Consider the following 16,769-nt stretch of genomic DNA (forward strand, 5'->3'; position numbering starts at 1 on the left):
GGCCGGTGCGTTCACTGTGCTCCGGCCCCGCAGCTCCAGTAGAGACTTATAAAATGTTTAATGAAATGAATAATGATTCCTGCTGCCCTCAGTAGTATAACATTCAATGTATTTGTACTCACAGCCGGCTACTGACATCGTAATCCAGGCCGGCCGGGTAGACGAGCGGCAGCGTCACTGACTGACGTCACCTGCCTGGGCCGCCTGCTTCATTCATAAAGTAGGCGGCGCACTCACGTGACGTCAGTCAGTGACGCTGCTGCTCGTCTGCCCGGCCGGCCTGGATTACGATGTCAGTAGCCGGCTGTGAGTACAAATACATTGAATGTTATACTACTGAGGGGCAGCAGGAATCATTATTCATTTCATTACACATTGTATAACTGTACTGGAGCGGCAATGGGGGGTCTGTGGATGACACTGTTATGGGGTGGGGGGGGGGTATATGGATGGCACTGTTATGGGGTGGGGGGGTCTGTGAATGGCACTGTTATGGGGTGGGGGGGGTCTGTGGATGGCACTGCTATGGGGTGGGGGGGGGGTCTATGGATGGCACTGTTATGGGGTGGGGGGGTCTGTGGATGGCACTGTTATGGGGTGGGGGTGTCTGTGGATGGCACTGTTATGGGGTGGGGGTGTCTGTGGATGGCACTGTTATGGGGTGGGGGGGTCTCTGGATGGCACTGTTATGGGGTGGGGGGGTCTGTGGATGGCACTGTTATGGGGTGGGGGTGTCTGTGGATGGCACTGTTATGGGGTGGGGGGTTTGTGGATGGCACTGTTATGGGGTGGGGGGGTCTCTGGATGGCACTGTTATGGGGTGGGGGTGTCTGTGGATGGCACTGTTATGGGGTGGGGGGGGTTTGTGGATGGCACTGTTATGGGGTGGGGGGTCTCTGGATGGCACTGTTATGGGGTGGGGGTGTCTGTGGATGGCACTGTTATGGGGTGGGGGGGTCTCTGGATGGCACTGTTATGGGGTGGGGGGGTTTGTGGATGGCACTGTTATGGGGTGGGGGGGTGTGTGGATGGCACTATTATGGGGTGTGGGGGTGTGTGTGGATGGCACTGTTATGGGGTGGGGGGGGTCTGTGGATGGCACTGTTATGGGGTGGGGGGTCTGTGGATGGCACTGTTATGGGGTGGGGGGGTCTGTGGATGGCACTGTTATAGGATGGGGGGGGGGGTCTGTGGATGGCACTGTTATAGGATGGGGGATCTGTGGATGCCATCCCCAGATCCTCCACCCCATAACAGTGCCATCCTCAGATCCCCCCATTAACAGTGCCATCCCCAGATCCAGTGCCATCCCCATCTGGGGGGTTTCTTTGCTGGGCTGGACTTTTATAGCCCCCCCTCCCCCCCCCAAATTTTACTTGCGGTCCTAGGGTTGGGTAGAGGGGGCGGTCCTAGGGGTGGGTAGGGGGCGGTCTTAGGGGCGGGTAGGGGGGCGGTCCTAGGGTTGGGTAGGGGCGTGGCCAGGGGAGGGGGGGTGAGTTCCACCACCTTTTCTCTGAGAAAAAAAGCCCTGCAGGTGTGACCTGTCAGGTTTAATAAGTGGGATTTCTTGCCTTATAAATGGGGTTGGGACCATCAGTTGCGTTGAGGAGAAGTCAGGTGGATACACAGCTGATAGTCCTACTGAATAGACTGTTAGAATTTGTATTATGGCAAGAAAAAAGCAGCTAAGTAAAGAAAAACGAGTGGCCATCATTACTTTAAGAAATTAAGGTCAGTCAGCCGAAAAATTGGTAAAACTTTGAAAGTAAGGGCTATTTGACCATGAAGGAGAGTGATGGGGTGCTGCGCCAGATGACCTGGCCTCCACAATCACCGGACCTGAACCCAATCGAGATGGTTTGGGGTGAGCTGGACCGCAGAGTGAAGGCAAAAGGGCCAACAAGTGCTAAGCATCTCTGGGAACTCCTTCAAGACTGTTGGAAGACCATTTCAGGGGACTACCTCTTGAAGCTCATCAAGAGAATGCCAAGAGTGTGCAAAGTAGTAATCAAAGCAAAAGGTGGCTACTTTGAAGAACCTAGAATATGACATATTTTCAGTTGTTTCACACTTGTTTGTTATGTATATAATTCCACATGTGTTAATTCATAGTTTTGATGCCTTCATAGTCATGAAAATAAAGAAAACTCTTTGAATGAGAAGGTGTGTCCAAACTTTTGGTCTGTACTGTATATATATAAAATAAAAATACGAATACCGCGGCACTTCCATAAAGTGACATGTGCTTTATTCACCAATAAGGCGCAACGTTTCGGTTCACTCCATGGAACCTTTTTCAAGCAGTGATAAAGGTTCCATGGAGTGAACCGAAATGTCGCGTCTTATTGGCGAATAAAGCACATGTCACTTTATGGAAGTGCTGCGGTATTCATATTTTTATTGGATGTATAGGTGGTAGGAACACCACCTCAACCGCTGGCACTCTGTACTGCACTTTTGGTTGGTGGTGCTTTTAGCTTTTGTTTTATATATATATATATATATATATATATATATAAAACAAAAAATCGGACTGCACTCCAGATGTATCTTCAGTAAAGTGTATATTTATTCACCCATATGGTGACAAAAGCGACGTTTCGGCTCGTACACGAGCCTTTCTCAAGGCTTGAGAAAGGCTCAGGTACGAGCCGAAACGTCGCTTTTGCCACCATATGGGTGAATAAATATACACTTTACTGAAGATACATCTGGAGTGCAGTCCGATTTTTTGTTCCGTATAAGTGGGTAAGCACTACCATACTTGGACGTTGCACCCACCCTCTTTTTTTCTCTACACTGTTTTGGATGGTGCTGTCAGTTATTTTTTATATATATATAAATATATATATATATATATATATATATATATTTATTTATTTATTTATTTTTTTTTTTTTTTTATAAATCTATGAACATAGACCCCTCTTTGGCCAGAAGTTGTGTTGAAGATCAGGCCGGGATCATTTTATCAAATACTGATCATCTATTGTTTTTTTTATGAAACTATAGTTTTGCATATTTCTACCTCTCATTATATGGACATTGAGTTTCATACTAGACATATACTAGAAGGCATTCCAGACAAGACTATGCAACACAATTTCTCCATCTTATTAACCATTTAATATGGATGAATTTATAATTTGATGTGCAAGTTCCAATGGACTCCAATGATCAAGCCCCAATCTACTACTGTAAATCTACTGTAAATCCATTCATAAATAGTTCCTCCTATGTTTTGATCAATGTCTTAAAGGATTTTTCCGAATAGGAAAAATTTAGTTGTCTGCAGCCGTCACTAAGAGGAGCTATGGAGTTCAATGCATACTGTTCATGCATATTACTTAAAAGGGAACCTGTCAGTACAGTTTGGTATATTCAACAAATTATATGGTGCTATAGATCACAACACCCAGCAAAATCATTGCTATTTTTTTCAAAACTCTCTGCTGTGCTGTTTTAATATAATTACACTTTAGAATAGTGCCTTTTCATATGTAAATGAGGGGCCTGGAGTCATTGGGGCAACTCCTTTTACTGGGTGAGTTACGGAGTCTCGCACGCATGAGATTTCAGGCATGCCAGGAGTGATGTGGTGCAGGAGTCCTACAGACTCCCTTGTATGTTCTTTCTTCCCTACACCCGACACATTACAGCCCTCATGATCTGCCCTACTGGATGACTCCCACTCCAAACTCTGATCTGTCATGTACAACCTCAGTCATCAGGCACAGGCATAGTTATTTATAATATGTCTGAAAGTGGCTATCAACAAGGATTTGTGAACTTTTGAGAAACGAAGATCTGGGCTTCGAATCACTATAAGTAATTATTTTAATGGAACCTGCCAAATTGCCAGTGCTCTTCTTCTGGCACCTCCACAGATCACAAAGATCCAACTGTACACATATAAAAACTATAAAAAGAGCATTTTGATCAATGAGACATTGATGGATCTGCAGGATCCCATTGGCGCAAGAGGAACACTGGAACATGGTCCACTACCAGTTCTGGAGAAGTTACTCATAACAATTAATCCAGTTCCAAATGGCTTCTGAATATTGAGAGATGGAACCTAATTTGCCTTGGGCAACTCCTCTGCTTTATTTGCACTTATGTCTCCAATAATATCCATTTACACCAAATGCTATGGCTTTTAGGCTCTGGTAATACCAATACCACTTTGAAAATCTATCCACCATAAGAGATGAGACTAAAGGCCCACCATCAAGTTTGGCAGAATGGGTGCATGTCCGTTTACATGACATTACCAGCTCTGCTAGACTTTGACAAACCTCTATCATTAACATTTTTTAGGTTTGCTGTTAGTACAGTATGACTCTAAACCTTGGCATTAAAGTTTCAATGAAACCTCAGGAGGAGGTAATATTTCCTTTGTGTCATGTAACGCAGAGCAATTTTTCCTGAACACAAGAGTGAATGGGGTTCTGCCAGAAGCTTTTTTGTTTTACCACCTAAACAATACTGTTTAATAGATTGATTTTATTATATGAGGAAAATATTAATCAGAATTTGGTTTGATAATAGGCATTTTTTTTTATTATCTTAGATTATAATTACCAGGGTGCATTATTACCTACCAAAATTCCTCCCTGTGTATTTATGCTTGAGAATTATTTAAGGGGTAACACTGGATTAATATTGATGATATGACATCCAAACAAAGACATCAAAACTGCAATACCAGTCCTGGCCAAGGGTGGCAGAGTAGAGATCTATACTCCTCTTGTCCAAAATTATAAGTGCTGTAATGTATGGATTTTACAGTTTCCACAATGTATGAAAAATATATAAATATTTATCTTTTGTACCAATTTAGATAATTGTTGTCATCAATTGAACATACAGTAAATTCAATAAATTATCAAAAATTCCAGAAATATTCAGAATCTAGTCATCATATGTGATATGCAAGAAGTCAAATCTGATATATGTAATAATTCTGGCCACAAATTTGCTAATACTAAGCCATGCATTTAATTATAATTACTACCTATAATTACTACATCATAGCAATTTCACATAACACCTGCACAAAAAAAAAAAATCTAATTTTCTTGGTTGGAAGCCATTTTGTTCTTACGCTCATATCCCTAGATATTACATTTTTCAACATCACCTTATGTCAGAGTTAGAAAATGGCTGCACTTCTGAAGGTGCATCAGAAAAACCTGCACTGCGATGACAATAAGGACTGCACAACATCTCTCAATAATGTGGCTGGTGATTGAAATAATGATACACATAATATTATTGGCTGAAATAGAGGAATCTACCATAGTAAAAACTGGTAAAAAGCATTGGCAGTTACACACGGGTGAATAAATAGGTCACAGATGACAGCTCCAATCTCAGAAAAAAATGTAACAATTGAAGTAGTCATACAATTCCACCTTGCAAAAAAATCTATTTCTAATTATAGAATTAATCATAAAAGACAATTTAATTCAAGCAGTATCCAAATAAAGATTTAGTTAGCTAAACCCAAACATGAGCATTATAAGAGAAAATGAAAAAAAAAAAAGGTTTAGAATAAGTAAAAAAAAAAATTATAAAAATGATATTAAGAAAATAAGGTTAATGTACGATCACCTAGCATCTACGTTTTGCCTATAATATCAATTATATTTTATTAAAAATACCCAAGCAGTATACAGACACAGCAAAGAAACATATACATCTGAATTCCAGGATGTGTAAAAAATAAAAAATAAATCAGTATAAAAAAAAAGGCATAAGAAAATATATATGTTTAAGTTTTAGGGGTCGGAAAAACTGATATACAAATGTATAGATAATAAAAAATAATAATAAAACAATACAACTATATATATATATACACACACACACACACACACACACAAAATAAACATTTATATCCAGGAAAACATGAAAACATGAAAAGTACACAATAAAAAAAAATCTAAATTCTAATGTAATAAAAAAGCAAGGTATATCAAACACATACATCTTTGAGAATATGTAACAAATAAAAATACACAAAATATAATATATAGGTATATTCTAAAATATAATCCAACAAATGTGTCTAGAAGAATTAAAAATATTTTTTTGCTGAATATTTGTAGTGTTTACAAAAACAGACCACCTAAAACAATTACCTATGATCAGAGGTATAATTCATCAAATGGTCTATTCATTAAATTATTAGGACATACTGTAGGAATAAAGGATATTGTCATCTTCTTTTTACATTTTTAAAAGTATCATCAAAAGATCACTTTATCCCTCAACGTTACGAGCGATGGGCATTTGCCAATACACAGTAAACCTAAATGACTGCAGATAATGAGTTCACCAGACTGAAACATTGCTGTCTTTTTGATCTGTGCATTGCTGTGTACTTGAGAAGAAGAGCCCTTTGGTGAAAATAATCGGCAATCTCATAAATCATAGTGTATGCTTAAATTTCACTTGCCAGCAACATAAATTTAACACAGCTGCAGAACTATTTCTGACAATTCCCATTTCTCCAATAAAATAATGATTTTCTTTTAGCTTGAAAAAAATCTAATTTTGTTCTGTTTTTTGAAAAAAAAATAAATAACCACAACATTTTAATTTTGATATAAAGAACCAGACACGTTACCTGTTTTAATAGCATATTTTAAGGCAGTCTTGCAGTTAAGTAGGGTCTCCTCCAAATTCTGCGGTTGCTCTGACAGCTCCCAGTCATATTCTTGAAGAAGCTCATTTGGATAGTGAAAATCAATCACTTTGGTAGACCTGTCAAAGGTTTTGACTATATATTGTAATAAAATGTCTATAACTTCTTGCAAAAAGCGCAGGGTTTCTGGCTCTCCATTTTTTGCAGGCAAAAGATCTGAAAATGTTTAGAAAAAAATTGGGTCTTAGCAAAAATCCTTTTTTTTTTCTGTCCTTTGGGTGATTTTAAGAACTAACATAACAATTACTACATTTCTGTTCCTGCATTACAGGACAATGTTCTATATAATTCTTTTCATCTTTACATTTATATAAATTTATAGTATTTTAACATATTTTGGTGTATTTGGTAAAGGTGTATGCCTGTTAAATTGTGAATGTAGGGTTTGTAAACAGCTTATGATAAAATAATACATATTGGTTGTGTGTTAGAATTATGTAACACAACTGCAATAAACACTAAAGCTCAAACCAATTGATAAAACATATTTTGTAGATGTTAGAAAAATGAATACTTGTGTCAAGTATCAGCTGTCTATCTATCTATCTATCTATCTATCTATCTATCTATCTATCTATCTATCTATCTGTCTATCTATATATCTATCTATCTATCTATCTATCTATCTATCTATCTATATATCTATCTATCTGTATATCTCATATCTATCTATCTATCTATCTATCTATCTATCTATATATCTCATATCTATCTATCTATCTATCTATCTATCTGTATATCTCATATCTATCTATCCATTATCTATCTCCTATCTATCTATCTATCTATCTATCTATCTATCTATCTATCTATCTATCTATATATCTCCTATCTATCTATCTATCTATCTATCTATCTATCTATCTATATATCTATCTATCTGTATATCTCATATCTATCTATCTATCTATCTATCTATCTATCTATCTATCTATATATCTCATATCTATCTATCTATCTTTCTTGATGAAGGGCTGGATTCTGTAGCCCGAAACATGTTACTACACCTTTTTCCTGTGATTTTGGTGGATTTTATACGATGAGCCAATAAAGAACTATTTTTTACTCCACAAGAAGCTGGATTATCTCTTTCTATCTATCTATATATCTCATATCTATCTATATATCTCATATCTATCTATATATCTCATATCTATCTATCATCTATCTATCTATCTATCTATCTATCTATCTATATATCTCATATCTATCTATATATCTCATATCTATCTATCTATCTATCTATCTATCTATCTATCTATCTATCGTCTATCTAGACACTATTTGAATGGGATGTATTCATTTCTAAAACACTGTGAACATATTAGTTTTGGGGAGTACGGGGTATACTAAAAAAACAGGCTAAATACATACTTGTTGCGTACAATAAGGAGAAGTTGATGTCGCCCTTCTCACTGCTGTATGCATTCTTGTCATAGTTGGAATCGATTCCTTTTTCACCAGGACACATTTCATCTTTGTTTGCAAGATCTGCTGATTTTTCCCCCTCTCCATAAAGTAAAGCTGGACAATGATATGAAAAACTTAGATTCAATAGGAAAACCCACCAAATAATGTCAATATTTCTTTCCAGATAAAATAATATAAATGTAGCAGTACAATGGGTTATACTTACCACATAATTTTGAGCTGATGCCTCCTGTAAATTTCTGAGCAACTTGACAAAAAGCTTTTGCTGGAATAGAAACATAGTAATAAAATTATATATATATATGTTATATATAATGTATGTTCTTTCTTTCTTTATTCCACCTAATACCTTCCTTTTTTTTCTTTCCTTCTTCCTTTTTTATTTTTTCCTCCCCTAAAAATTGTCTTGTACATACTCACTTCCCTTCCTTATCTCCTTCCTTCCTTCCTTCTTTCTCCCCCCAATACAATAATTAGTTAACTCTTCACAATAAATACATTATGTATCCCTATCCACGTTTAGTTAAATACTCATTCCAATAATCAAACCATTCTGATAACTCTGACTCTATACTATATGCTGTATGGGTACACACGTTTAGTACTTCTGTCCCATCCCTTCTTACCTGCTCCTGGGTTGTCAGAATCATTGTTCCCCTCTTCTGCTCCAAAAGACCAAAATCCTGAGCCAGGAGATGCCATCATGAACCCTGCAAATCACCAGCAAATGTGGAGAGCCAGCTGAAGAGAGCGCTACTTCTGAACAGCTTGCACAGGGGCATAGAAAGTACCAGGCGAAGTAGATGTCAGTGTCTAGAGGCAGGAAAGAAGTACCAGCGTGCAATTATATAGATGCTCCCCCAAGAAAACTGTAGATGCAGCAGATCAGCAGTGCAGATAGAGGAGCTGGAGGTCCGGATGGAGCGCTGTCCACAGTGCTGAACTTGGCTGCCTATCTGGAGCTGTCCATGGTGCTGATCCTGCGCTGCACTAAGCGCTCATGCCTGTGAGCTCTCAGTGGTCCTGAACCTGAGATCCCTGCACTTCGGCAAGTGACTGTAATGTCAGAACTAAAAGCATCAGCCCCTTGAAAGAAACAGACCGCATCTCCCCCCCTCCCTGAGCCCTTTCATCCGCCTATCGGTGAACAGCATGATTCTGGGACAAATGACATGGAAAAGCTAAATAGCTGTAAAGCGACGCTACAAGGCGTCACTCGGACGTCATTCTCCAAATAAAGCAAAAAAAAAGAATAAATAAATAAATAAAAAACTGCTCACCGTTTTGCGCGCAATATTACACACACGTCAAACCTGTATGGTGGAGGAAAGTCACCAAATATATCAGTGGCTCGCCCTTTTCTAAATATGTGTCTAGTGAGGCACAAAAAGTGTCTAGAGCACATAATAAAATCTGGCATACATACGTCAGTATTTTTCCACCAGAATTCTGGTTCATTTAGCTCAGAAAATAGTAAATCTCCTCCTCTATTTTGTGTAAATATAAATGGTCAAGCAAAGATGGCACTTCATATATATTAGTTATATTTCCTATCTACAGAAATATCAGTTCTCTGTTGATGTAGCAGACCCGAATCCTGCTTGTGACCAGCTATCATACTGTCAGCGGTGGTACAAGAAGTCACTAGTAGTCATGTGGTAGCCAAGGAATAATTTTTTTTTTTACTCTGACACCATTTTTTGACCTCCCTTTAAATGGATTAGGGTAACTGTAGCTATTCTATAAAAAATGGTACATACAAATGTGGTCCATTCTTACCTTGGCTTGAATTTAGTTACAGATACCTACACATTGTGAGAGCACAAAGGTGCAGAAGTACTGCTCCGAGCGCTCTGCTCCTTTTGGCTTTCATTCCTCTTCTCACCTGTCTGAGTGAGTGGAGTACAGATCCAATATATATTTTATGGATCCGCACTCCACGCGCTCAGCTGATGAACGCTAGAGGCGCAGAGCACTCAGAGCAGCGCTTCAGCCCTTTTTCTTTACCCGGACTCCAATTTTTACATGTTGCAATACAATATTGCAACATGGTAGCAAACCCTTGAGAAGCTGCAACTCACAAACACAACCACTGGGTGGCCACATACTATATAAGCACTTGTAAGATAGACATCTCCTGACAGAATATCATAAAATCTTGTTTAAAATAAGCTGCCCCTCTGGCACCACACTTCTCAGGATATGTTTGGGGAACCAAGAGAAAAAGCTAAGAAGGGACACATATTTCTACTATACTAACAACTCTACCCAGCCACGTCCATAAATATTATATTAAGAACAATTAAGTCCTATAAGGGCACTACATTAATCAGTACATGACTAGGGACACATGGAATATGCCAAGGATAATTGTCCCATCATATGTCAACAGATCCAGTAAAGCTAGACTTTACTTATTCTGTTATAGTGGTGATGACGCACCAATATCAGCCCTAGTTTACCACCAAATGAAGTGATCTTACCATGATGTGGTAAGCATCCGAGGTAGCAAGGGCTGTGGATAGTACCTATATATTCCTAGGAATCCAAATGGGAGGTAATCATTACACTATCACTACTATGGCCTGTTGATTGGACAAATTACAGTGCACCTAGACCCTTTCAAGGAGCATCCAATCCCTTCCAGATTCTGATTCTATGCAAGGTTACTCTAACAAGTCATTTATAATCTCCCAATATGTTTACTCCTGTGACCAGGCCTCATCTGAGAACATCTAGAGTTGAGTGATAGACTCAGCATGTCCCTCTGGGTCAGGAGGATCAAATAAGAAAAAATGTCTCAAAGTGCCAGGCAGCAGAGGCATATGGTCTGATGCTGCCCATCCTGTGATGTGACTACTGTGCTCTATTTTCCATTAGTCATGCATTGGTTAATTTAAAGGTCTCATACAACCCTATTAAAGGGCCAATGTGTATGTATGATGTACAATTACTACATGACACTTGCTAATATAGCTTTTTTTGGTATTCTGTGGTGTTTGCTATATCTCATAAGCTACAGTACATCACCTTGTTGGGCAAATCGTCTGTATTGCCCACATAAAGGTCCTGAATAGGGATGAGGGAATATATTTATTTATCAAGTAGAGTACTTCAGCTGTAAGGGGCTGTGCCCACTACTGAAGAAACTCCCTACTGCCGCTTGATTTACGGGGATAAATATAGAATATGGCACAGAATATCAACAAAGGATGCAAACATATTGATTAACAGTAACCAGAAAGTAGCCAACCTCTTTAAATGAGTTGACCCACAAAAAATATTCTACAGTTTTCAAACCAGCATACTTTTGTAATTGCATGTAATTAGAAATTTAGCATAGCCACTGAGCTATTCAATAAAATATATCTGTATAGCGTCACCTACTGTTTGTTTTTTCCTTATTTCTTTGTCCAGCTCACTGAGAAGGCCGCACATGCTCAGTTTCATCCTTCAACTGCCTCCTGAGCTGTGATAGGGAGAGCATGGACACGCCCCTGAGCTGTGATAGGGAGAACATGGACACGCCCCCTGAGCTGTGATAGGGAGAGCATGGACACGCCCCCTGAGCTGCAGCAGAAAAGACACTCCCCTTGAGCTGTCAGCTTGAAATAAATCTAGTAGAGCAATGAATGAGGAGATCTCTGGATCCATGTGAGGTACTGGGCTGGTTCTAGCTTTGTTAGAAAGAGATTGTCATGGACTATAAGATGGCTGATGTCATTTTTTGCATTAGCCATGGGATAACACCTTAAATGTATACTGAGTAGAAATATGTAGTGTAGTAATTGCTGGACCGGTAGCGACAGAAGAGCCTCTGTGGTTGCGCTGCTAATCGGAGCTGCAGCGCAGGTGCGAGATTGTCAGGATCGGGGGAAGACGTTCGGCTCTGTCAATCAAGCGGAAAGGGGCAGCTTCTTCAGCAGTGGGGATGGCCCCTGGCAGGTGAAGATTGTTGATGAACAAATCAGGTTATGTTCTAGATTTTGATCGACTGAGCTTCATTTTAAAACCCTTTGTAATGAGAACCTGCACAGGAGCTGTATTCCTAGCAAACAAGCAGAGTATTAATTGCACCAAGATGAAAGGAAGGGTGCAAACATCTTGCCCTTCTATACAGTGTAGCAAAGCTATGCACTATAATTAAGGGGCCAACTTTGATCTTTGCAATCAGTTCCCCTCTCGCTGTAGTATGCCTGGTGAACCTGAGCAAATACAGTACAGATAGAGTATCGTGTGTTAGTACATTGAGTAAGATGTGAGATATTTTAACTATTCAGAAAAAATCCCACATACTGAACATTTTATATTTCTCCAATGATGTGCTACTGTTGTCCAATGTCCTTCAAGAACATCTCTGTAGGTGCTATTCTGCTTAGTGGAGAATTTCATGTTTTTGCTTTCCAGCCCATTGTTACATAAGTGGCAAGGTTGAGAAAAGGTTGTGCCCTAGAAATATTTGGGAAAATTGCCTCCCCCTTATTATCCTGAGCCCAGAAGCTGAAATGCCACAGTGGAGCTTAGTCATCATTAGGATTGTCACATAGTGATCCTTTGTGAAAATTCCAGCTAGGTGACCGACGAAGCGTGGGATTCAAGGCTGAAGCAGATTTATGCCCTCATATCTAGCTGGGACCCTGCAGCAAGCAATGCCATTTCCCTGCCCCACTGGCCTCACATAACAGAAGAGATAGGAGAAAGAAACGTTATAGAAAGAAATGGCCAGAAAAGGAGAAATTCAGAATAAAATAGAACAATAAAGTTTGGTATAAAAGGTTATGTTCAAGTGTAAGATCCATGGTAGCTCATCTTTGAGTATGGTCCTTGCATTGAAATCAGTGATACTAACAAATTAAACTTTTCTCTGGTTTTGTTGTCTAAATCTATTTACATTTTTACTTGTATCGAGGAAATGAAGAACTTAAGGAAGGTTTACCTACCTGTAGGTCATGCCCATCTATAGGCCACCGCTCCAATTAATTTCTATGGGGCCGACGGAAATAGCCAGCTATATGCCCCCATTGTCTGAGATGGGAATACCCCTTTACTATTGTGGCAGAACCCCCTTAAAGGTCTTTCTGGGACTTGAAGACCTACCTTCAGAATATGTTATATATTTGTTGATAGGACCTGACCCCCTAAAACCACCATCAATTACCTAAATTTATGGGCTGCGATGCACCAGTGGTGTGTCCTTTCTATTGGATGGGGATGAAAAGTATGTAATATGGGCAGTGTATGTGATCACAATGCTGGAGGGACAGGAGTGTCTGTGGCACATATCACTGAAAGGGGTCACTGACTGGTCTCACTTCAAATCTTTCTAAAAGGTCAAAGTAAAAAAATCAACAAAAATTAATGCATCTTTTGAGGGTAGAAAAAACAATATTCTATAACTTATCCGACAATTTGGGTGCAAAGTTCAACCTTCCATTTAAAAAGGACCAGTTACCCCTCTTCATCTGTCTGTCTATGAAATAACAACTATGGAGAATCTTTTCTAATAAGGCTACTTTCACACTAGCGGCACGGACCTCCGGCAGGCTGTTCCATCGGTTGAACAGCCTGCCGGATCAGTCCTGCCGCTAGTGACCATGTGCCCCCGGACTTCCGCTCCGTCCCCATTGATTATAATGGGGGCGGAGTTCCGGCAGCGCACGGCGAGAGGCTGCCGGAATACATGTCGGACATGTCGTAGTTTTATTCCGCCAGCCTCGCGCCGTGCGCTGCCGTGCCTCTGCCGGAACTCCGCCCCTGCCCCCATTATAGTCAATGGGGACGGAGCGGCAGTCCGGGGGCACATGGTCACTAGCAGCAGGACGGATCCAGCAGGCTGTTCAACTGACGGAGGTCCGTGCCGCTAGTGTGAAAGTAGCCTAAAGCCTCATGCACACGACCTATCCATTTTGCAGTCTGAAAATCATGGATCCGCAGTCCACGTTGCATTCACATTTTTGGTGGACCCATTGACTTCATTGGGTCCGTGGTTCACATTCTGCGTTCAAGTACAGGACATGTTCTATCTTTTTTGGGAATGGACATATGAATGCAGAAAACAAAATGGAGACCACGGACCCATTGATTTGCAGACCGCAAAAACGAATACTGTCGTGTGCATGAGGCCTAAGTCTGTTTTGTGCCATTCCTTATTAATATATATGAACAAATTGACAACTGGGTGTTACCACTGGCCATGATTGGACAGTGCAAGACGGTGTAGGGACATACAGTATCCACCATAAGGTAACACAAAGTTGTTAGAAATTTCTAGCTGGAATAACAGAGGAACAGTGCAATGCAGTTCTAAGAAAAGATCACCAAGAATTAGTATTTACATGGACAGGTCAGGAGAGCTGAGAGCTCATCTTTAATTCTTGGATTTCTTTTTTGTTGTACAACAGGAATATTGAAACATTTCTATATAGCCTTAAGGGTAAAGCAAACTGTTCCTTCTGCTAGAGGACAAGATTGTTAAAGGCCCTAATGGCCCCTGAAGCGATGCACCCAATCAGTATACATGCTGTGCCATCCATGACGTGGGAGCATTGTAGTCTCAGTCTGTGCAGCCTACTGTATGCCTTGAGAACACAAATCAGTGCAGCATCCATCTGGCCTTGATTTATGGTTCCCAGTATGTTATAATACAAGGCTAGAGGACGGATAAAATTATACTCCAGACAGTGATGACAGATGATAGTAAACTAGCAAAAAAAAATCCAAAAATATGGATTAAAAATCGAGAATGTGTTTAGTAAAAATGGTTTGTTTGTTTTTATCTATGGGTAAATGAAATCCACTGAATTAGTAGAAATTGTAATGTTATTGAAATCAAGTTTTTTTGGTTAAATATATTTTTAAACAGTGTTTTCTTAAATTTTCTTTCTAGTTTTCCATATTACTTTCTAATTCTGAAATATTCCCGTTGACCATTGAGCTCTCCCAATAGGTTGATATTTACTGTCACTTTTCAGCTTGCGCTGAGGACATTTGGGGCACAGTCAGCAGTCATTTCAACATTATCAGAGGGCATGTCGTCTGTTATAAAGCTGGGGAGAAATAACACAGTATAGCCACTGGGAATAGGTAATGAGCAAAGCTAAGGCTACTTTCACACTGGCGTTTCAGGGTCCGCCTGCGAGATCCGTTTCAAGGCTCTCACAAGCGGCCCCAAACGGATCAGTTTAGCCCCAATGCATTCTGAATGGATGCGTATCCATTCAGAATGCATCAGTTTGGCTCCGTTCCGCCTCCATTCCGCTCAGCAGGCGGACACCAAAACGCTGCTAGCAGCGTTTTGGTGTCTGCCTGGCGGTGCGGAGCCGAACGGATCCGTCCTGACTTACAAAGGAAGTCAATGGGGATGGATCCATTTACATTGACACAATATTGGTGCAATTGTAAACTGATCCGTCCCCTATTGACTTTCAAGTCAGGAGTCCCTATTAATATACCATCAGATCAGAGTTTTCTCCAATCCGATGGTATATTTTAACTTGAAGCATCCCCATCACCATGGGAACGCCTCTATGTTAGAATATACCATCGGATTTGAGTTAGATCGTGAAAACTCAGATCCGACAGTATATTCTAACACAGAGGCGTTCCCATAGTGATGGGCACGCTTCAAGTTAGAATATACTAAGAACTGTGTACATAACTGCCCCCTGCTGCCTGGCAGCACCCGATCTCTTACAGGGGGCTGTGATCCGCACAATTAACCCCTCAGGTGCCGCACCTGAGGGGTTAATTGTGCGGATCTCAGCCCCCTGATCGGGTGCTGCCAGGCAGCAGGGGCCAGACCCCCCTCTCTCCCCAGTATTAAAAGCATTGGTGGCCAGTACGGCCCCCCCCTCCCTCCCCAGTATTAAAAGCATTGGTGGCTTATACTTACATGCGCTGTCTGTGGCCGGCCGGCGCTCCTCCTACTGGTAAGTGATAGGTCTGTGCGGCTCATCGCACAGACCTGTCACTTACCAGTAGGAGGAGCGCCAGCCAGCCACAGACAGCGCATGTAAGTATAAGCTAAGTAACCATGGCAGCCAGGACTGCAGTAGCGTCCTGGCTGCCTTGGTAACCGATAGGAGCCCCAGCGATTAAACTGGGACTCCGATCGAAAATGCTGCTCCGCTGCCACCAATGATGGGGGGGGGGTTGTTAGCCTTTGGCCACTGCCACCAATGCTTTTAATACTGGGGAGGGAGGGAGGGGGGGCGCACAGGCCACCAATGCTTTTAATACTGGGAAGGGAGGGAGGGGGGCCTCACTGGCCACCAATGCTTTTAATACTGGGGAGGGAGGGGGGTCTGGCCCCTGCTGCCTGTAAGAGATCGGTTGCTGCCAAGCAGCAGGGGGCAGTTATGTACACAGTTCTTAGTATATTCTAACTTGAAGCGTCCCCATCACCATGGGAACGCCTCTGTGTTAGAATATACTGTCGGATATGAGTTTTCACGATCGTGAAAACTCAGATCTGAAAAAGCTGACGGATCCGCACTGAATGGATACCATCGTTTGCATTTATAGGTGCGGATCCGTCTGTGCAGATACCAGACGGATCAGCACCTAGCGCAGGTGTGAAAGTAGCCTAAGACTACTTTCACGCTTGCGTTGTTAATTCCGGTATTGA

General features: G+C 40.9%; 1 protein-coding gene across 1 annotated transcript in view; it reads right to left on the bottom strand.

The window, feature by feature from the left end:
* Positions 1-8,845, bottom strand: part of GAD2 (glutamate decarboxylase 2) — a 135,903-nt gene extending 127,058 nt beyond the window's left edge. The window contains exons 1-4 of the mRNA XM_040433011.1: positions 8,770-8,845; positions 8,349-8,408; positions 8,087-8,236; positions 6,635-6,868 (exon numbers count right to left, since the gene is read on the bottom strand). Of these exons, the coding sequence (XP_040288945.1) occupies positions 6,635-6,868; positions 8,087-8,236; positions 8,349-8,408; positions 8,770-8,845 (520 nt within the window). The remainder of the gene's footprint in view (positions 1-6,634; positions 6,869-8,086; positions 8,237-8,348; positions 8,409-8,769) is intronic.
* Positions 8,846-16,769: the final 7,924 nt, after the last annotated feature.

Source organism: Bufo bufo, chromosome 5, assembly GCF_905171765.1.
Source record: "Bufo bufo chromosome 5, aBufBuf1.1, whole genome shotgun sequence".
Taxonomy (NCBI): Eukaryota; Metazoa; Chordata; class Amphibia; order Anura; family Bufonidae; genus Bufo; species Bufo bufo.